This window comes from Lissotriton helveticus, chromosome 12, assembly GCF_964261635.1.
Source record: "Lissotriton helveticus chromosome 12, aLisHel1.1, whole genome shotgun sequence".
NCBI lineage: Eukaryota > Metazoa > Chordata > Amphibia > Caudata > Salamandridae > Lissotriton > Lissotriton helveticus.
In genome coordinates, this window is record NC_136073.1 from 850030625 (window position 1) to 850053604 (window position 22980).

At 45.1% G+C, this 22980-nt stretch overlaps 1 protein-coding gene across 4 annotated transcripts in view; it reads left to right on the forward strand.

Moving 5' to 3' along the window:
* The window catches only part of TJP3 (tight junction protein 3), a 148596-nt gene that overhangs the window by 124223 nt on the left and 1393 nt on the right, over positions 1–22980 (forward strand). For all 4 annotated transcript variants that reach the window (XM_078669062.1, XM_078669063.1, XM_078669064.1 and 1 more), the window contains exons 13-20: positions 3186–3405; positions 4141–4334; positions 7239–7334; positions 7612–7682; positions 8524–8734; positions 9927–10027; positions 11376–11699; positions 20719–20774. In XM_078669062.1, the coding sequence (XP_078525188.1) occupies positions 3186–3405; positions 4141–4334; positions 7239–7334; positions 7612–7682; positions 8524–8734; positions 9927–10027; positions 11376–11699; positions 20719–20774 (1273 nt within the window). The remainder of the gene's footprint in view (positions 1–3185; positions 3406–4140; positions 4335–7238; positions 7335–7611; positions 7683–8523; positions 8735–9926; positions 10028–11375; positions 11700–20718; positions 20775–22980) is intronic.

Sequence of the window (22980 nt, forward strand, 5' to 3'; positions counted from 1 at the left end):
TCGAGACAGGTGCTTCTTGTGCAAAGTCTCAACATCACGGATGTCGTAGGTGTAGGAGCCGTCACCGTGATACCCAACTTCGCAGCCCCCCTCAGGAGAACCTCCTGGAATGTACCGATGTCATCGATTGGAGACACCCTAGTCTCCGGGGAATCCGACAAAGTAGGCGAATAGGAACGGGTCCTAGAGGTAGTACGGGACCTGGACCTATGCCTCCTATGGCGATGTCTAGATCTCGTGGAGGACCTGTGTCTACTCCTCGATCTGTCTCTCCGCCTGGAGCGCGACCTCGATCTTCTAGGTCTGGGACGTTCCGCCGGTTTCCCCGGGGCAGACGTCTTGGGCTTGGGTGGTTCCTTAGACTTAGGAGTCTTCTTAGGAGGAGTCGGAAGCCTGGGCAGCGAGACCGACCTCGGTGGAACCGGAGGCAGCTTGTCTGGCACAGGAGTCCTAGGTCCTGTTGGAAGTGGAGGCAGAGGAGGCAACGGAGGAGGGGTTGGAGCCCTCGGAGGAAGACCTCTTGGCAACGGAGGAGGAGGCGGAACAGTCTTCTTCGGAGTATACACCTCCGAGTACACCAATCCTGGTGACCCGCCATCCTTTCCGGACTGAGGGGAGCCCCCCACAGTCCTAGGCCTGCCTGCACGACTCCTCGACGTCGAAGAATGGTGTTCAGGCGTCTAACGTAGATCCCTCGACGTCGAGCGCCCCTTCGGCGTCGACCGTCTTCCATACCTCGACGTCGATCCCGACCATCTCGTTGACGATCCCGACCATCTCGACGACGATCCTTTACGTCTCGACGGCGATCTTTTGCGCCTCGACCGCGACCTGGACAGTCTCGACGGCGACCTCTTGGACCGCCTCGACGGCGACCTTGTCCGCCTCGACGGCGACCTCGACCGCCTCGACGGCGACTTCTTCCTCGCCGGAGATCTCTTCTGCCTCGACGCGATCTCTTCCGCTTCGGCGGCCTCGACGCCGAGGATCCCCTCGACAATGACGATGTCCTGTTCGTCGGCGGTGTCGCCTCGACGGCGAGCGCCGACTCCGGGACCGTCGACGCCGATCACTCGACGTCGACGCCGAAGACGACGACGATGAAACCGTCACTGGGTTCGACGGCAGCCTGTGCAAGTCCCTCGACGTCGACGGGCGACGTTTTCTCGACCCAGAGCCCTGGTGAGACTGGGAACCGGCCGTGGACCTCCCTCTCGACGTCGTGGTCAGTGCTACCGACCCAGACGGAGACTGGGGACGTTTGCTGGACTTCCTACCCCTGGGGAGCCCCCCAGAGGCCTCAGCATGGGCAGATGAAGCCCCTCCAGACCCACCTTGCGCCTTCAGCCTTCTTTCCTCGAGGCCCTGAAGTCTGATCTTCATTCTGTCTTTCAGGGTCCTGCCAGAGAAGCCTTTGCAGATCTCACACTCCTCTGGAACATGGGAAGAGGGCAGGCAGAGGATACACACCTCATGAGGGTCTGACTTAGCCATCTTCCTGGAGCACTCCGGGCATTTGTCAAATAATGAAGGCATATTTGACATTGAAAGAGTGCAAAACACCAAGAAGAAAAGCCCAAAAGTACTTGGAAAGCACTTAAATCGGGTTTACAGTGAAAAAACACCAATAAACCCTTGAAAAGGGAGAGCTCAATGCTCCAGGGTCCTGCTTGCAGGAGCCAGAAAAAAGAACTGAAAGTAACTGGGACCTGCAGGGCATTCTGGGATACTGTGAAGTTCTGGAAAGTTCTCTTAAAGGCACAGTATCCTGTTCTGAGCCACATAATGGCAGCCTATGGGGCTTGTCTGTCCAGGTCCTTCTCTCTATCATTCCTGAGGGATTTTGCTGTTAAAGCAAGGGAAATCTGTACAGGCTTTGCTGTTTTTGTGGTTTTTATGGTGGAATTTCTAGTTGAAGTACTGGACAGTGTAGTCTTTTTTAGGCTGCATTATCTGTCTTTAAATTCTCTTAAGTGTCTGTGCATTTCTGCATTTTTCGACACTGTAAGAGATTATTTTTGATTGCTCCGGGGTCCACGCACATGGGCGGGACTATTCACTAGATTATGACTATACACAGAGATCCCCTACTACAGAATCTGTTGAATTGCCACAGGGCCAAATGTTTGCTGAGATTAAGATGTCTTAGGTTTCTGTGCCCACAGGTGAAGTTATAGTTCCTTCCGTGGAGCTTCTTCTAGCACTGGTTGTAGTTTCATGCATCTGTGCTCAGAGTTCCTTGATGGAGGTGTTGGGTTCAGGTTTTGTCTGTCTTTGGCTCTTCAACTGAACTTGATCCTGGATTTTGGCTCTGCAGCTTCCTGGTGCTGTAATTAGTATGCAGACTTGGTTGATGATGGTGGCTGTAGGTGTTTGCTTTCTTTAATCTTGGTGCAGTTGTGTTTTTGTTGTTGGGTTTTTAGTTCCGGTTCCATTATACCAGTCTTAGCGATGAGATGTTACGTGGCCTTTCATCTGGATTTGAATGATCGGTTGTGTTAAATCTTGGTTCTCAGCTATGTGTATTCTTTTGTGTGGCTACACAGGAGATCTTGGCTGGTACCTTAGGTGGCGGCTAGATGTAGTGAAGCCTTTGCTGTAGGGTATGTTCTAGTTATAAATCTGAGGCCGGTGGAGACTTTTGGTTGTTGAATTTTCTTTCACTCTAGTTTGGCAAACTTTTTAAGGTTTAAGTCGGTTTTCTGTTTGAGGTTTGTGTCTCCAACAGGAACATGACCTGTTGACCATTGGTTACGTTTTGGTTCTGTGCTTATAGTTTTGTATTATGGTATTAGAACTGGTGTTAAACCATAGTACCATCACATGCTGCAGTTATTCTAGCATGGTAGGTGTATTTTTGGTTTCTTCTCTCTTCTCTTGGGTTACTGCTAGTTCTGGGAATAGTGTTTTTTTTGGCTTGCGGTGATGGTCTGGTCTTTGCAGTCTGGCACTGGCCTTGCATTAGCTGAAGGCGAGTGTTTGAACCTCCTGATTTGTTCATCGTAAAGATGCACTCGCTTTGATCTATGTAGTTTCACCCAGTGATGACCAACCCACTGGAGCCTAGGTCTGCTCGCTTTATGTCCATGCTGAAGACTGCAGTAGATCATTTGAACACCTATAGCTATATTAATATAATGCTATTATTATAATGCTTCTGGTGCTTCTCTGTCCCTTTCATATAGTCTACAGGAAGATGGTGAAGTCAAACGTGGGGGACTCCTTCCATATCCGCACACACTTTGACTACGAAGCAACGACTCCCTCCGGATTGAGCTTCACCCGGGGTGAAGTCTTCCACATCGTGGACACCATGTACCACGGGAAGGTGGGCAGCTGGCTGGCCATCCGCCTGGGACAGGACCTGCAAGCGATGGACAAAGGGATCATCCCCAACGGGAGCAGGTACGATTCAACGCTATCCGAGGTTATAATGATACGGAGTCTAGAGCGAAATCAGAACCCAAAAGGGACATTGATGGTCTGTGGTTGTAAGGGTTAAGCCTAGCTTAAAGATAGGGAAGTGCTGTTTCCCAGACAAGAGTGGTGGGTGCAGAGGACAAAATCTGAACTGTGGTGGTTAGGCTGGATCATGACGTAAACATGAAGCGGTTTGGTGCTAGGGAGACGAGGGGTTGAGGCGTTTATGAACGGGCTGATAGTAAGGTAAGAGGGAGCAGTCTGGTGGTCCTTGGCGACTTATTTTTTATTTTATTATATAAAAGAAAACTTAAAGGATTGTCCGACCAAAAGCCTTTGAGTGAAGGGTGATGAGGTGACATGTTTTTCAGCGCTTTTGAAACCTCTGAAGTGTATTTTATTAAAGGGGAGCATGTGGTCCTAATGGGGAAGCTGAAGCATTATCTCCTGTGGGGCCTGTGATTTCCCATCTTGGGTACATCAACGCAAGAAATCTTAAGATGGGTGGAATTAAAGAAAATGGGACCACCTTCAAGAAGTCAACAGATGTATGGAGGACAAGGAAGCAGTGATTCTAATCGGCCTAAGGTCCTCAGAGAAATGTTAAGTAGGCGAGCAGGAAAGTAGTCGAGGAACAATCACACCTGGTACACCCAGCAACCTGTCTCTCGTTGTCCTCGTCCTCTTATTCCCGAGTCTGCCGCTATCTTGTCTCCTCAGGGCAGAGCAGATCGCAAGTCTGGAGTCCATGCAAAAACCCAACATGCCAACTTCCTCTGGGCCACGGGCTGAGTTCTGGAAGCTGCGGGGCCTGCGCGGTGCCAAGAAGAATCTGCGCAAGAGCCGAGAGGACCTTGCGGCTCTCACCGCTAAGGCCAACTATCCACCATATGAGAAGGTGGTGCTGAGAGAAGGTGAGTCACACTTCACGTAACCACCCATGCCACTGCCTCCCGAATCCTCTTCTGCTCCACTCCAGCCCTTACCCTTCACCGCTGTGTATGTACCGTATGTTGCCTTGCAGATTTTGTTCACTCATGTCGAAAAACGAGTTATTCGTTCTGGCTGCACCGTCTCTCTCCTGAACCACATATGCACACTAACTGGAGTGCTGTATATAGGAAGCAGGCTTGAGGTTCATTCAACTGTTTGTCCAGAGACATTGTCTCTTATTGGTCACGGTGTGTTATTAGAAGTGTCTGGTAGATCCGCTTGACTAGACTGGTTATAGAGACTGTTACATTTTTGTAGCTTCAGATCCATGAGGTAGGATTTGAAAATGTGATCCCAGCAATCTCTGACACTCCCCAACACAATGTTCATAAAAATAATAAATCTTAGAACCACTATGTTCCTAAACATAAAAGTTGATTTACACATATAATAAATGCACTGTAATCAGGAACGTTGGTATGTGATGTTTGTCTGTGTGACTGGTATATTGTGATAGTTTGCGTGACTCATGCTTAATGTCTCTTGTCTCAGAGTACAATTTGTGACATTTTTGTTCTGAGTAGAATGACTATTTTAGGTGATTTATTACAGTGTGACGCTGCGTCGATTTTACACATATCGTGGTCATACTATCAAGCTTGATGTTGGCTAGCTACTGAGACCTCTGTTAACCCTTTTGATGCTGATGAAGGAACCTCTCCATCAGCTGCGGTGGCGCTGTGCTGATGACGGAGCGGTTCCGTCATGGCCCGGCCACCGCGCCTGCGCGGCGCGGATTTCCCGCCTGCGCTGGGCGTTCTATTAAGCGGGCGGGGCCATGACGGAACCACTCCGTCATGAGCACAGCGCAACCGCGGCTGGTGACGGAGCGGTTCCGTCACCAGCATGCGCCCGCCGCGTGGCCGCCCCGCCCCCGCCCCCTTAGCGCTGCAGCGGAATAGCCGCCGCAGCGATGCGGTTAATTAAGTTGAACAGAAAGAAGTTATCTATAAGCAACTAAGTGAGCATGCAGTATGTGAATCTGGCTACAGCACAGCAATGGCCACATAAATCAAGTCTTCGGACATGGGACATCAACCGTTCAGTCTTACCCTATACAGATGAGTCCTAATTGGTGATGGCACAATGGTTCTGCAGATCTGTTTAAGTGGTTCCACATGATAATGAATTAAAAATACATGAATGTAGATGCGTTGCATGCAGTGATGGGACATTGGCTTTAGGATCTGATGCCAGGCAGAGTTCTAGCTGCTCGGTGTGTTCTTGGTAAGAGAAGCTCCATTGCTTCAGCGGGGGATCTGGCAGCATGTTATGTTATGTCATGTTTATGTCTCTTTTATAGCGCACGGCTACCCCAAGGGGTGTCCCGGCGCTTTGGCAAAGAGAACTGAGGAGAACACATGTCTCCGACTTGAAGTGGCTCTGTTGATTGCAAGGTACACAAAGCTAAGCATGTGAACAGTGGGGTCAACTAGTCATCTGTTGTTTCAGACTTCTGATCTAGTTTCAACTAGCTAAATATCACTGCAATGTTATGGCCAACGGCCTCAAAAGAAGGTAGGAATTAACCAAGAATAGTTTCATTGAGCCTAGAGGCTGTTTAAAAGCCTTGAAATTGGTACTGTAATTTGAACTATAGCTTAATGTTCGAGCCAAAGTTTGACCACCGGTTGCTATAATTGGAGACTGGAAGCTTCGTGGGAGCCTTGATATAGGAGCCCAGAAGAATAACCGTAATTGTTGCCAATAACTAAGGATTTCAGATTTTCAGTTCTAAATAGGAGCACAGGCATTAATGGTGAAAGTTGGCAAATGGTCCAAAGATGGTCTCAGAAATCTGAGGGAGAGGCCAGGCCTCTGTGCTGAAGGTTAAATTAGAACACAGACTAGAGATGGGCCTAGAACCCAAATGCTGGTAGTGAAGGCCATGGCACTGAAGGTAGAGTGTGGACCCAAGCTAGAGGATACAGATATTAATTCTGAGCAATGGCCTCCGCTTTGACACTTTCAGTTGGCCAAGAAACTATGCCCCTATATTGGAAGTTATCCATTAGTCCATGCATTGCTATTGAAGTTGACAAAGTGCCCAGACATTGTGCTGAAGGTCAATGAGACCTACAATGGGGGGCAACTCTGAAAAAGTCCAATCATTGGTGCAGAAGGCGAAGCAAGAACTCGTGATGAAGACACTGACGAGAACGTATGAGTGGAGATGAGAGCCAGAATCTACCCCGATGCTTGTGACACCCAGATCTTGCTTCATTCCCTCATGCTCTGTACCAACAGAGGATGCATTTTATTCGTATGCTGCTGGGTAGCAATCAAAAACTCGATGCCAAGAACAGAGACGTCTTTACAGTCTGACTGTCATGACCTCTGGCCGGACTCTTACTGGCCCATGGAACTTGGCGCTATCCCTAAGCCAGCTGTCTCCAATAAACTTTTGGGTGTAAGAAATGATTCCCAGCACACGATTACATATTCTGTCTACCATTTCAGCTTGCAGTTACCAATGATTGGGTTGAGTGGGTGACTAGTGATTCTCACAGACGGTTGGTAATGAGCCTAGTCACTGATGCTAAGATTTGACCGACGGCTCATGCATGAAGAACAGCACGTTGGATTGAATTGTGACAGAATGATTAGGAATTGATATTGTAATGTGTGGCAATGCTTATTTGTCCAGGAATAGAGGTGAGATAGAAACCAGACACAAAGTGGGGTGGGCGGACGTTTTGTTATTGTAAACGACTTATGGGGCCTGACGTCTTTAAGCAACAGTGTGATGAGAGTCGAATCTGGGTAAACATTAGAGGCGTTGAGCTGGTGTCTTCCTTTTAGTCACATTTTTCTTCTCTTTGCAGCAAGCTTCAAGCGACCCGTTGTGATTCTGGGGCCCATCACCGACATCGCAATGGATAAGCTGAGTGCAGAAATGCCAGACGAGTTTGAGGTTGCTCGTAAGTGTCTCCATGCAACGCAAGAATGGATATCCACTTCCGCAGAATACCAAGCATGATGCCTCTATGATCATTCTCTACAAAACACCCACCTCCCCTCACGCCTATGTTAAAACCATCTTCTAAGGGACCACTTTGGGAAGTGGGTGAGGGGGGGGATAGTATAATACTTTGGAAATACATGGGGAGGGTAGATAGCAAACACAGACTCTTTGAATTCCCTGTCCAGGGTGGTGTCTCCTGTCCTATTGATCTTTTCCCTCTGTTCCCACTGCAGAGAGCATCGCCCGAGACGAAGGCTCTTCGAAGGTCATTAAGCTGCAGCTGGTGCGGGCGATCGCCGAAAGGGTGAGTGAAAGCGGTCCACTCCAGTGCCCTCTATCCTGGGGGAATGGGTGATCAAAGGGACTTTGTAAATGCACAGAAGAACATATGAAATCACTTGGCAGATTGGGCTCTCGGCTATGTGTGTGGCCTACTTGGTTGAACATACTAGCTTGACCCTAGGGGCAGATAACATCAGTAATAAGGAGAAATTTGTTGTTATGAGCCTCTGCATTTTGAGGATTGGTCGCTTATTTTCAAAATGAACATGCATTTTGTGTATGCTAAGTGTACAATAGTCTCCCCCAACCAATACACTTGTGATAAGCTTACAGCATGAACTATAAGTGGCGTTCTCATCTTAAAATTTCCCTCAATGGGGCCTTTCAGTGTTATTTAACGCAGTCATGTTTTGTTGAATTACGCATTCTCCTACACCACACAGCTGAACTGTTGCAAGTTGACTTTCACTCAAAGGCCCTTGTCTGCTGTGGAAACAGTAAGCTCAGGCCCAATCCAGGAGGTGTCATAATGAAACATATTTTTGGGAGAATTTACGAGGATGAAATATCGAAAGAAGTTTCTTTTTTTTAAATGTATTCCATTTTATGATGCATACTAAAAAGTGCACATTGCACTGGTGAATATATTTAATTTATAGAACTGCAAGTGTAATGTGCAGTGGGAGCTGCAGAAACAAATGTGTTCTATACAGGACACTGTTTACTTTCTGTTCTTGGCACTGCTTCTGTAACCTTTGAACCAGGGTGAGTAAGTGCCTTGCTACGTGGAAGTCAAGCATAGCAGATGCTATCTCTGGCAACCCCCCACCCCCCCAATCATGTCCATGTTGTTACCCCCACAGGATAAGCACGCGCTGCTTGACATCACCCCGACGGCAGTGGAGCACCTCAACTATGTGAAGTTCTACCCCATTGTGGTCTTCTGCAACCCCGAGAATAGGCAGGGGGTGAAGGCGATGCGGCAGTGGCTAATGCCTGGTTCCAAGAAGAGTTCCCGCCGCCTCTACAGCCAAGCCGTCAAAATGAGGAAAGCCTGCAGCCATGTCTTCACCGGTAGGCCACATCACTCAATGCTGGGCGGTCTATAATCTCCATAGGCTTCAAGGGTATATGATCCTGTGGAATAATGCTGCTTCTTCACACTCAGGGTCCAGAACTTTGAGTTAATTTGCCTAATTTAGGCAGGATTTGTAACTTGTAAGAATTGTTCTGTGGAATGAGTTGACGAGAAGGAGACGCAGGTCTTGCAATGTGCATCGTTTACCTCTGGACTTCCAGCCAAGACAGCCTCATTCCACAGGTTCAAACCGTGCATGTCTGTCCTTCTGCAGGCCGGAATAGATTCTGTCCTCCTGGTTGCTGGATTCAGAGAGCTGCTTTGTGTTATGGTTGCATGGACTGTTTGTGGTATAGCTCTCAAGTCTGTAGGGTTTAGTGGACATGTGTCTTGTCTCCTTGCTCCTGTTGGGTTGGTGGTTGTAGGAGCACACTGTAGGGGATTTGTGCCTCGAGTGTGGTTATTTCTGACTCTTATCGCTCCACATACAAAACTTGTTCCCCTCTGTTTCTTTGGTCCCTGTGTCGGGCTTCAATGCAGACTTGACTGACCCGGCATACTGACATGATGTCTGCCATACCTGACCCGACCTACTGACATGGTGTCTGCCATACCTGACCCAACATACTGACATGGTGTCTGCCTTACCTGACCCGACTTACTGACATGGTGTCTGCCTTACCTGTGATTATTTAGTAGGTGCGGTCTCTGGTATTCTTCCCCAGGCTGCACTGTCTTTGTTTTCTCTTTCTCAGAAGGCTGTTATCTTCCACAGTATTTTTCTTATACTCAGCAGGTGTTGAGATGTATCGGCTGTGTCTTGTCTCTTCCAACAGATGTTGGTGTTTGCATCTGTCTCATTTATACAAGTGGTTCAGGCACCCCACCTCTCTTGCACTTATACATGCACAGAAGTTGAGAGGTCCTGCATCTCAAGCTCTTGGGCTGTGACTGCTCTCTCCTGCCTTTCTTTCCAAGTGATGAGATGTTGCCTGTCTCACTTTCATCCCTGCCTCTTTATCCTGCCACAGACTATGGTGTTACCTGTCTCTCTTGCCCTGTACAGTATGGTAGGGTTTCCCATCTTTCTTCTTTCTGACCGTGCTCAGATTGTCTGTTCATCCTCCCTCTGCAGCCTCCCTGGCCCATGGGCAGTTGAATAAACTAATTGTTGTGTTTTATTAACAGCCACCATCAACCTGAGCGGCGCCAGTGACTCCTGGTACCGGAACCTGAAGGAGATCATAAAGAACCAGCAGTCGCGCCCCATTTGGACCTCAGAAGATCAGGTGACTTGGACGCTCTCATCTCATGGGGGCAATGAGGAGACAATGGGGCTTGTACAGTTATTTTTCCTTTAGTTATGCTTCTTTAGTATTCAATGCCCCAGCACCCCCTGCTCTTCTTTTGCACCTCACTCAAGCACTCACTGTTTAATCTTCTTTCTGGTTTTGCATTTGCATTCAATGTCCCAGCAACCCCTGCAGTCCCAAGTATTCAGTGATTAATTTCCTGGGAACTCTTACACCTTTCTTTGTTCTGCTCATTCAGTTTTCCATTTTCCAGCATCCCCTGCTCTTCCCCCATGGTCCTGCTCATTCAGTATTTAATTTCCCAGCAGACCCTGCTTTTCCCATTGGTCCAGGTCATTCAGTATTTAATTTCCCAGCAGCCCCTGCCCTTCCCTTTGTCCAACTCATTCAGTTTTCAGTTTGCAAGCAGCCCCTACTCTTTTGCATGGTCTTTCTTATTCAGTTTTGTATTTCCCAGCATCCTATGATCTTCCCTCCTTTCCTTTTCATGCAGTATTTAATTTCCCAGGAGCCTCTGCTCTACCCCAGCCCCCCTCCTTCAATGTTTATTTTCCCTGAAACCATTGCTCCCTTTAGTCTTGCAGATTAAATATGTAATCTCCCAGCAGCCTTTGCTCTTTTCTCCATGGATCTCATGGTTTTCAGTCTCCTCATTAAACCCTCCTCTTCAGTACAGTTCTGCTCATTTACCATTTGTTCTGTTCCACATGGGCAGACTGGCATATCCAGCGGTCCTGTTCCTTCAGCACACGCGCATCAAGGGGTCGCCCTGTTCCTATGAATCATAACTTTGGATGATGCGTGCCCCAACACATCTTAGTCTAGTTGTCTGGCTGGCTAGTCCAACACTGGTCCAGATTTCACCCCAACAATCCGGAAGTTCCTGTCTCATTTAGAGTGACAGGGGGTTTGTGTGTCCTCATTAAACTGTTTCAGTGTGGGGGGGCATGCACGGCGGCAAGCTTTAAAAACTCCTTATTGTTTTCTTAAAGAAATAAATAACCTTTATTAGGAACAAGGAAAACTTAAGTTTATTTACTTGTGGTGAAATATTTAAGGACAGATAAAAATTATAAAATTGATTAAAAATGTTAGCACAAAGCCTTGAAAATAAGGGTATTTTGCAACCTTATCTAAGTAACGACTCGTAATAATAATTTGATTTCTTGCTGACGTATGAAACACATCCATAAGAGATCAGTTTAAATGGGCAGCAGTTGCCTTCTAACACACACCGCCTGCCCAAACGGCAGCAATTTTTTAGTAAGTTCTTTGTGTATTTTTCTTTGTAATTCATTATTTTTTTATCTCCTGCCGCATTCAGGCGGAGGTCGTTCCAGACGATGACCTTCTGAATGAGTCGGCACCAACCAACACAGACTACCTGAGTTGCGACAGCCGCGCCAACAGCGACTACGAAGAAACGGACGCCGAGGGAGGCGGGTACACCGACAACGAGCTAGACGAGGGTTACGACCAGCCCGCTCTTGCCAGGTCTTCAGAGCCCGTGGAGCTGGAGGAGCCTTACATGAGCCCCAAGGTGGCCGCATCAGCGACTTACTCTGCTGCTCCCTACTTGTCATCGCAGTACTCTACTGAGGACTACTCCGTTGCCCGCTTCCCTGCTGCATCCTACCCCCCGACACAGGTATGTGATCCGACACGCGATCCAGTGACGACCTGCTTCCCTATTAGCGTATCCCACTAGCATCCAGACGTAAATCTCATTGCTTTACACATATTAACAAGATATTTGTATTTGGCTGGCTAGTTGTTGAAACGGTCAGTCTGGTAATCTTTATTCGATCAGTTCACAGATGATCATAAAAGACTAGCATAATATAAAACACACATTTAATTGTTGGAACTGTTTTTATTCTGGTTCTTTTGCTCTGGCTCTGCAGTGTTGTGCTTGCCTTTAGCTCTGTGACTATATCTGTCTGTACCCAGGATACATGACACTGCGTTGTACTGCTGACGCTCTGCCTCCACGTTGGCGTTGTTCTGTGTCTTCTCAGCCACATGGTAGCATCGTATTCTGCTGGCCTAGTGATTCCATGACAGAACTGTGAGCAACTGGCTGTATGGAAAAGTGGAATACCCCTGACACCATACCTCTATATTTCTGCTTTTTCTGTACTTTATGGAAGTGCTATACTTTACTGTCGCTACATCACAAGATATCGTGGAGACCCGCTGACACTTGGGGTGGGGCCCCTGTTTGTGTGGTAGTATTTTTTTAAATTAATAATATAGTGGAGTCTCTTAATTTTACTCAGAGGCCTGAAAACTCTGGCTGGAGGCATTGGCCTGTGCAGTGTGGTGAACAAGGTTGGCCCAGCCTCCGATTTGGGTCGAGAGTTTGTGGATCCTTTGCACAAACAATAAAAACGTTGCGCGAGAAAAGCTTTTCCAAAAGACTAGAGACCACATCCCTTCGGGAGAGCTCCAGGATGACCCGGGCTCACTCCCACATAATAATACTGGCCATGGGGTCCATGATCCAAGAAAAATTACTGTTAAAGGTTTAGGAGCTATATGTACGTGTTTTCTTCGTATGTAGTATATTTAACTAATCTAGTTATGCAACTGCTATAGAAAAGTTAGTTTACAGGTGTGTGAGAAAGTGCCATCTTTCTTGCATGGTATGCCCCCACTTTTTGCTGAATTGCTGATGTACTTTGACTGAGTGTGGCAGGTGTCACTACAGCTAATAGCTTTAGCTGTCTTGAAGTAGCTCTTACCAACACAGAACACACTTCACACACAACAGATATACAACATACAAAAATGGGGCTTTGGGTCAGCCCTCTGTATCCAGTGGTTGTTTGGGGTCACTCCATTTAGGCATTAGTTCAAGGGGCTGTCTGTCATATTTTGGATCAGCCTATGTTCTATTGTGGATGTATATAGATGCAGTTTATTGTAGTTTATGCTGACCGCCTTAAAGGTAATGGATGCAAGACAGTTAAGGACAGCCAGGCGACCCTTCCCTTGCCACTGCAACAGGAATGGCAATGCAGGCCCTGCACCTGGTGGTCGTGGACTGTCTGAAGCTCAGTACTACAGCAGCCTGTAATGTGCTAGTGAGTGTAACATCAACCTGGATGTACTTGCATCACTGAATGATGGATGACCTCTTCCCAGCCGTGAGAATCCATTTTCCTACGGGCTCCGTAACCATGTGCGTGGATCAGAAAGCATACGAACCAGCCACTGCTTAAGACCTCAATGGCTGTTTGAAAAATGGAATGAGAAATCTGGTGCCAGTAGCAATTTTCACACAGTATGTTGGTCTCCATTATTAACAAGTGTTAATATTCCCCAATCCAAGATGGCCACCATGTTAAGTTCATAGACTGGGTTCTGTTGGGTTTTTCTATCCTCCGCTCCTCATTTGTTTTTATTATCTTTGTCTCTGGTCCTGTTTTGCACGTTTATTTGGAGGCAGGCAATGATACTTACCATTTAAGTAATAGCATTGCACACGCAGAACGTGTTATTTATCACACACCTTACCACAATGGCTTGTTGGCTTTATAAAGAGGCTGAACCTGGTAGCATGCTTCTGAACAGTAGAGGATGACCGGGGTCAGAGTGCTGCTGGCACACTGCCCTCTGGTCTCTCATCAAGGGCATGCACGAGTTGCATTTAATGTGTGGCAGTCAGGTCCAGAATTTATTAAATTAGAGAAGACCTAAAAAAAGAAAATCCATGAACTACTCGGTGTCATAGCACCGCGTATGCTGGCTGATTTGTAGATCCCACTTGAGAACTAATGTACTCCATCAATAAAATGTGATACAACCAGCATTGGTAAAGCCAACAGGTTTGGCTGTAATGTACCAACAAATGTAAACACAGGCATTCACAAACGTTGTTTGTATGGATTCTGCGCACAAATGTTTATCACTTTAAAGCCTGTCCGACTGGCTTTGCTAGTGTTGGGAAATGGCATAAAAAATATTATTTCTATATATAATGCATTTAGGAGAAAAAGAACTGAATGTGACAAACAGCATAGTTGAGTTTATTTTTCTGTTAGAATAATCCCTAATGCATTCTAATGGAAGAACTTCCTGGAAGGCTGTGATGATGCATCGCGGTCACAGATTAATACTCCTCTTGGTGGAGCCAATCCCACTTTATCAATATTTTATTTGCCTGTTAGTACCAGAGCACACGCTGGTGCTAATGTTCTGTGGAGAAGGAGATGGGAACAGTTCTTGCACACTTCTATAAAAAATGTGTGGTAATGCCATTACTGATTGTTGTAACGGTATTACCGAACTGTGGTATACCAGCAAAACATCTGACGTTCTGTAAATGACGCCATTCGCGGTGGTGCTTAATTCTCCCAAATGCAGCCCCACTGTACATAAACAGCAGCAAGTAGTCCTGAAAGTGCATCCACTGATGCCCTAAAAATGTTCTATGTTTTTTAGAGGTAAGCTTTTACGTGTTACCCGATGCTACTAAGGACCTTATAATGGTGTTTGATAGCACCCGGTAACACCTCCCCAGTCCTTGAATATCGGGTAGGGGGGATTGAAAGCTACTGTGAGTGAGGTGATGATTGAAATGTCAGGGATCATATGTGAGACTCTGTGGGTTGCATTCGACTCCCCCTGCTTTCCACAGGCAAAGTCCCAGAACAAGCGTTAAGGGGTAGCAAGGTTATACAGGGTTCAGGGGCGGGTAGCATTAAGGGATCTTAAGGTGTTTGTAGCATGCACTCACACATTTGCAAAACCAAACGATCGAGATTTAAAACAAAAATTAATAATTGGGGGAAAATATTGTTCTCGTTGACCTATATTGAAGTGGGGACAATTTCAGGTGAGCGAAAGCTACATAAAAGCCATTTTTGGCTTTAGAAATGAGTAATCATCCGCCTGAATTGGGTCTGTAGGCATGTATGTTATAGGGTTCTGGGAGGGTATTGTTTTTTTTTATTATTACACATTTTATAGTTTTTGCATATCAACGTTAACGGTACAAAATATATCTCTGGCCTCATGGGCCTTACGATCAAGCGTATAATCAATTGGAAGGGGGAGAAAGAGGTTGATCCTTTCAGTCTCCATTTAGTTAATCATAATCAATAGGGGAAAGGATCACTTGTCCTGCGTAAACCAAGGTCTGCAGGTAGGTAAGTGGGTGTCTCTCAATAAAAGACCCTCATACACGTGTTTTTTTGGGTTCTCGTAGCGGTATATGATGTGTCCCCGCTCATTTAAACACGTGAGTGCGTAATCCTTGGGTCAGTTCTTTTGTGTGCACCCTCTGCCAGGAGGCTTTACCTTTGGTTAAGGCAGTAGTGATCGTGGAAAAGTGAGTGAAAAGTGGTGATATGTTAAAATTGCCCAGAACAACCAGAGAATTTACTTTAATGAGTCTGGAATCGGACAATTATAAGATTGATTCGTGCAGCTATAGAATCGGTTATGAATTCTAGCGCACTTCATTAGTGTAATAAAAAGGTCGACATGTTTCAGCCTTGGTTGCCAAATGGTCAGTAGGCTTTCTTCAGGACCAGTAAAAGGTGCAGTGAATAAAAGTGAAAGAATAGGTAAATTTATGACCTGATTCTTCGGGTAGTAGAAGGTTGCATTGTACCTGTAAGGAAAGAAAAATACGTACACACAACAACAAAAAAAGGGGGGAATGGGGTAGGGGGAGACACACAGTTATGTACAATTGTACAGTCCTTTGAAACTGATTTGTTCAAGAAACTACAAAATGGCAATACTTTGTGCAGAATCACGGTCATTTCAGGCGTCAACTTGCTCATTCTCATGCCATAGTGAAGAAGAGTGATTTTGCTATACTGTAGTGCGGTGCCCATAGCTGTAATATTTATCCGTGTCAAGCTGTCCATGAATATGCTGATAAATAGGGTGATGACATGCTTAATCACGATAAGGTGAAGGTCATGTGCTCTTTTGTTTAAGTGACTATTCTGTTGACCCTATTATAATTCAGCAGTCTCTTTAATAATTTACGCGAAAATATAAAATGACCGCGATGACGATTGGGTCATGTGACTATGATCTGGTTCGTATATGGCTTGTGCATATAATTTTGATAAAGGAATTGGGCTCTGTTTTGTTTTGTTTAGACGGTGGCGCAGTTATGGAGCGTTGGGACACGTGATGGTGGGTCTTAGAGCCTACCTCTACGTATTGCAGAATTTGCTTCTTCAGGCAGGAGGGCATACAGAGGGAGGTTGTACTGTTGGAAGGTAGAGAGGTCAATCGTTAGTATCGTTAAAAAATGGTAATGCTACTTGCGATTTGGATCCTCAAATGTCGGGTTGTTACCTCAGACCTTCACCTCCGTTCTCGCAGCATGTGCTGTCTCTGCCACTCTTCACCCGGAATTCATTGAGAGTGTGAATCCGGTTTGTTTTTTAAGGAAACCGAATTCATGGAGATAGACACATTTTGTTCGTTGTGATCGTTTTTTAATTATTTTCGCAATAAATGTCACGTTGTAAAAAAGAGTGTAATAGTTATTTCGAGAGGCTGAGTGAATTGAAAAATGGTTTGATTCGGTGTAAGTCTGTTTGATGGAAAGAGTAGAGTTACTGTGTTCGGATAATATAATAATCAGAATGTTTTATGAATGGTATTTCAGAATGATAATTTCTATAGGGCACTTTGTTGGTATTCTTATAAATGTGGCACTCAGTGTATGTTTAATTCACTATTTCGTATTTCGGCTTTTGTTTCGGGATGGCAAAGTCATCAAGTATAATGTACATGGGTTTGAATCATTTCTTCATTTGTTCAGGGATAACCATGGTATAGAGTCGTTGAAACCACTGATATCTGTCTTTAATCTGTGGACCCAACGTTGCTCTTTTTCAAACAGGATTTTGGTTGCATTCCTGTCTATTGTGTCCAAGGTTTCGAGGATGACCCACTGTAGGTCATTGACAGTGTGACCTAATTCTTTATAGTGGGCGGACATTTTGGTGGTGGTTCTTTTGCAATTTACATTGCTGCTGTGCTCACATAGTCGTTGTTTTGCTTTCCGGCAAGTCATGCCGATGTATCTCATCTGACACGGACATGTGACCATGTAGATAACATGACTTGTATTGCAGTTAGTGTGGCGTTTTAATTTCCAAATGAAATTGGGGAGTAGCTGCAATTCTTTTGTAGGTTTTGTGGTATCACAGGCTGTGCAAGTGCCACAAGGGTAATGTCCTGTGATTGGTGTGGTGTTCCATAGTCCTGGTTGTTCTTTCTTTTTCTTGGGCGGTGGTCTGGTGTGTACCAATAGGTCCTTGAGATTTTGACTCCTCTTGTTTGCAAAACGTGGTTTGGGCCAGTTCAGTTTGTTTGATGTTATAATCTTCCAATTTTTGTTAATTATCTTTTTCACCTGATTTGTGACTGGGCTGTAAGTAGTAACACATGTTGTTCTATCATCTTGTGTCTTCGGGTGTGTTTCTAGTAAAGCCTCTCTTGGTTGGTTGCGAGCTCGTTTTTTACAAGAGTAGATCACCTTTCTGAGGTACTCACGGGCCGTGAGCTTTTCGCATAGATCATCGGCTTGGTTCTTGTAATCACCTATTAGGCTACAGTTCCTTCTCAGGCGGAGGAACTGGCTGTAAAGGGAGTTTTTCCAGTAGTGGCCGAGGATGGAAGCTTTTGAATGATATTAAGCTGTTTTTGGCTGTAGGCTTAAAGAAAATCCGGGTTTGTAATGTGTTGTCTTCTGCAAAGATGGTTATATCTAGGAAATCTAAGGTTTTCTCATTGGCCACGTATGTGAATTTTAAACAATCATCTTGGCTGTTTAGCCAACAGGGAAAGTTCTTCAGGGTTTCATGGTCTCCTTTCCAAATCAGCAGGATATCTTCGATGTATCTTTTCCAAAAGACAATCTGTTCAAGAAAGGGGTTGTTTCTGTTGTGAACATGAGAGTCTTCAAAGAAACTTTTCACTCACTTTTCCACGATCACTACTGCCTTAACCAAAGGTAAAGCCTCCTGGCGGAGGGAGCACACAAAAGAACTGACCCAAGGATTACGCACTCACGTGTTTAAATGAGCGGGGACACATCATATACCGCTACGAGAACCCAAAAAAACGCGTGTATGAGGGTCTTTTATTGAGAGACACCCACTTACCTACCTGCAGACCTTGGTTTACGGAGGACAAGTGATCCTTTCCCCTATTGATTATGAAATACCTTACGATCAAGCACCAGACAGTATGCTTGTAGGCTACAATTACTTTTGAAACTATATGTTCGAGGTATGTGTGCTGTAGATGCACATGCTTTGCATACTCCTGCCATCTAGTGTTGGGTCTGGATGTTTGCAAGTTGTTTTTCTTTGAAGAAGACTTTTCCAGTCACGAGGTAAGGTGACTCCTCCTTTCTGTCATAATGCAAATGAGCATTGACTCCATTGTTATATTGTTTTCTTTGCGCCATAGGGTTCTGACTTGTATTGCAGCGCTCTGATTCAAAACAGTCAATCGGGATCACTTCAGTATGCAATTCAATCTACCCTCTTCGGTATTGTTTTGATCACGCCTTCCACCTATTCGTGTTAAAAATTTATGAAAAATCTAACTATTTAATCGGAAAAAACTTGCAGCCTTCGGGCCTGGATCGCTTCCTTGATCAACTTCTAATTGGAAACCCAGCGTCCAGCCTTCCGCCGATGGAACGGACGCCATTTCAATTCTGTCCTCGATGCCATTCCAAATATCTGCGCACTGACCAGCATAAGGTCTGTAACCTCTGTCTCTCCCTGGAACATAGAGAGGAAGACGGCGACGTGTGTGTCGGTCGTTCCGATCCAAAAAGATTCTGCGGGACTGTAAGGCTGGACGAAGACACATGCAGTGGCAGAGTACGAGGACACCCCTGATATCTTCGGAGAAGATATTGAGCAAGAAGAGATGGATGTGTCAGCAGCAGAAGAAGCAAAGGCCTCCTCCCTTCAGGACTCCGATTCCGAGTTGGAGATCGAACTTTAGTCAGATGACGTTCCAGCTGGTCAGGGTGCTGTGAGTACCAAAACCCCATTACCCACCAAACCAGTGTCCACTAAACAAAAGGCTATTGGGCCACCACTGCCATCAGGCCATGGTAGGCATGAAGACTGATTCCAACGCCGGCCTTCTGGCTTGGCACCAAAACAGCAAGTCAAGCCTTCCGGCTCGGGCCCAAACCAAGACGAAACGCTTTTGGTTCCAAAACATCTCGGATCGAAAGAGAAAAAAGACAAATCCTGCCCGGCACCAAAACAAAGACGCTCCCTTAAAGCCACAAGGACCGATTTTGGAAAAAATGAAAGAAAAGTTGGATCCCAAACAGAAGGAAATCCATATTGATACTGGACACATAACCGCTAAACCAGTAATACCATCAAAAAGGAAGACAGGTACTGAATACAGAATCCCTCTCAAGAAGAGGGATTCTCAGGGCTATGCGAGCTGCCTTAACACCATTGCCTGTGCGCTAACACCAGGCAGTCCAGGAAGGTGCTTCTGTATCCTCTCCCTCATAAAATACTCCCATCAGTGTTGTTTCTGCATAGGTAGGTACCTCACTGGGTGTTACATGGCACAGATGCTCCTTCCCATGAGAAGCACCCAATGAGCCCTTCAGAGCTCTTTAGAACTCCTGTCTTGCTCATGTTGTTCTGCTGAAACAGTACACACACCACTTCCAAAGCTTTGTTTCCAAATGTGAAATCTCAAGGAAAATAGAGAAATGCACTGTCTATGCCAAATTAAAAAGCAGAATTGAGTGATCTTCTTACAAATGCTGTAGGACCAAGCTAAGTTATTGAATTGCACTGGCATGTTAATTGTTTATTTATATATAATATAGACAATCTTAAAATTGTGAGACCTACAGACTCTGCCAAGTTTGTTCTTAATAGGTAAAGCAAGGACAGAACATTGATGTTGTTGTGGTATGTAAGGTTTCAGTGTGTACCTAACTTTCTAATCCATTCATCCTCCTGGTGAACACCTTGCCTTTGGCCTCCCTACCCTGAGAAAGTCAAGTTCCCACAGGGGGCAACTTAGTCACTAATTGGAGTGCAATAGTTGTGTGGCTTTGTGCAGCAGTGATAGTATTATACCATTTGTACAATGCTATTTAGCCTTTTGTGGGGCATCGCAGTGCATGTTCATAAAAGTCGCACACAACTTCGTTAAGAGATGCGCTGTTGGCAGAGCGCTGTATATGTTTGGATCCTATGTGGGAAGTGTTGTGTGTTTTTAACCGCAGAGGTGCTCCTATCGTGTCTTGGGGTGCAGCGCCCTGCAGCGGGTGAGCTGATAGTTTTACTATGCAGGCTCCGTACTATGTTCCATGTTAGAGGATGGGTGAAATGTTTACCTGTTGTAGGTAACCTAGTTGTTGGGCACTGCTCCACCGGATACTTCCTTGTAACCACCGACGTCACCCAGACCCCCAGAAAAGGCCTGATACTATTGGTCAGCAGTTGTTATGGGAACGGATGCAAGAGATGGAGTAAAACTTACCTCGCCCATTCCTTCAATTTTCATGGTTTCCATTGATGACTCTTTGAGGTTGAATATAGTCATAGCTTTGTGTAACAGTTTATGGTTGTGAAACATGGCTGTGGCATTGCTAAAACCACATTAACCGTTCTGTCTCTCGGCAGGAAGACGAAGAGGGAGCTAGTCAGCCGCAGGGGCAGTGGAAGCACCATCTCAGCAGGTAAGAGAATCACAAGAGGGGTTTCCCTGCTTTGTTTTCGTCCCAAAGTGAGTGCACCACGCCCAAAATGCAGAAAAAATCTGAGTAAATGATAAATGTCAGCTAAGAAAAAGAGGCGCAAGGAGATTTGTGGCCCAGAGACAATGTGGCTGCCGTTGAAGCCCAGAGACCAGGATTCTAATCCGAACTTTGGTACTTGGACAAGTATTGATTGTTTGGTTCTAGACAAATCCCTATGTCTTACTGTGCCTCAAATTTCATATATGTGCAATATGAAATATTCTTAACTAAGATATCTACATGTGATGTATTGTCTTTATATTGCGTAATTCTTCACCAGAAACATTGCGCTCCAAAACAAATTAAATTTGTTGCTGGTTCGCTCAGTGTCCATAAACAAAGGCAATTTACTTGTAATTGTGCACCACCTTCTGGTGGGATCATAAGTTTACTACCTTATAGAGGCACCATCTCTGTCATCACTTCTTTAGTCCACTGTGGATGTATGTACCAAATCCAGCCACCTCTGGACTGAACATTACTTCTCTACAAATGCTCCTGTTTTTGACATTTTTAGATAGCCAAGCACGAGCTTTAGTCCTTTAAATGAGTCCTTCGCACAGAAGCTTCTGGGGTTAGGGCAGTTCTATTTGAGAGCAGCAGACATGGCGTTGTGAAGAGCCTGGGAACAAGATTGCAGGCGCCACATGGTGGCCGACTTGCCCCGCTTGAGCATTGCTCCAAAACCACTCCAGTGTTGGTAGTTCACTTACACTGGACCCAAAGGGTCTTGTTTGTTTTTGGTTCAGGCGTGAAATAATAATCAACTTTTACTCATTAATTATGGCTCTCTCTAAACATCCATAGCTCAAAACATGCCATTAAAGCATTATTTTTTTAAACCTATAATCCCAGCTGGACCCTTTGTGATAAACCTATAGGTTCTGCTATTGTGCAAGTGTAATCAGTAGAACTTGTAAAATGTTGTTTTTCTTGGGCTTATAGAAGATCAACTTTTAAATTTCTGTATTCCCGTCCCCATTTAAGCAATTTAGTATGAGAATCTTGTGTGCTTTAAGGACGCTAGGATATTGCCCAAAACACCTTAAAATAAATAACCGGTCTAAAAATAGAATAAAAGCCTGTGTCAAATGCATAATTGGCCAGCTGCTATCTTGGGAATTTTGCGTTGTACTCACAAATGAAATGGAGGCAACTTGGGCTTGCTAACGCACATTGTGTAAAACATAGGTTACCAAACACAAGGGAACAAAATAAAACCTTGATCTGCAGTTATAGACCAATTGTAATTATAAGTTTAGCAGTAATGCCTTAATCATATATATTTTCAGCTAGGAGTAGTTATAAAATAAAAAACATCAATAACATGTAAAAGATTTTTCATTTTGTGTGATGCCAAAAAGCAGGATCCTGAAAAGTTCAGCCTTGTTTTGCGGTTTCAAAGCCCCTCTAGCAGCAAGGCTGTCTATAGGCCATTTGCTGCAATCAAGCTCCCTCACGTGGTTATTTGTGGGTGTACAGTGAGGCAGCTGCCTACATGTGACTTAAAGTATCAACGGCGATGTTAACAAGTGAACACTTCGAAGCTCCGTTACCTCAACCACGTATTCAGCTACAAGATGAAATCGGAGGTTGCATAGCGAGACTTTCTGATTTTACCAAGCAACGGACTATGAAGTTTAATTATTAACTACGAAACATACATATTTATCAGTCTTTCCAGATTTCTTGCATAAAAATGGAATTCTCGGTTTACGAAGTAGATATGAAAGCTTGGACATTGCATAGCATGGAATGTGATTTAAGTGAAAAAACGAATTTGAGATTCTAAGTTGTTGAAAGAAATTTGGGGGGAAATCATTTGTGAGTTTGAATAAAATTGAGAATAAAAAAAAAATCAATCTAGTATTAAATCTTAGATCTGGAAGAACATAATATTTTGGGGGGGAAATACACCCCAAAACATCAAATAATTCCTTAAAAAGAGGGGAATTCCAAAACTACGTAGATTACAAAAGTAAGTAAGAAAAAAAAGAATTGCTATAGAGGTGCAGTAGTCTTTTTTTTTTTTTTTTCTTCTTCTTTTTCCCCAATGTTATATGCCTTAATAGAAGAGTTGCCCCAGAAGGTGGAGAGCGGCAAAAGGAAAGCGGGTAAGAAAAAGGGGCTAGGCAAGGGGAAAAAA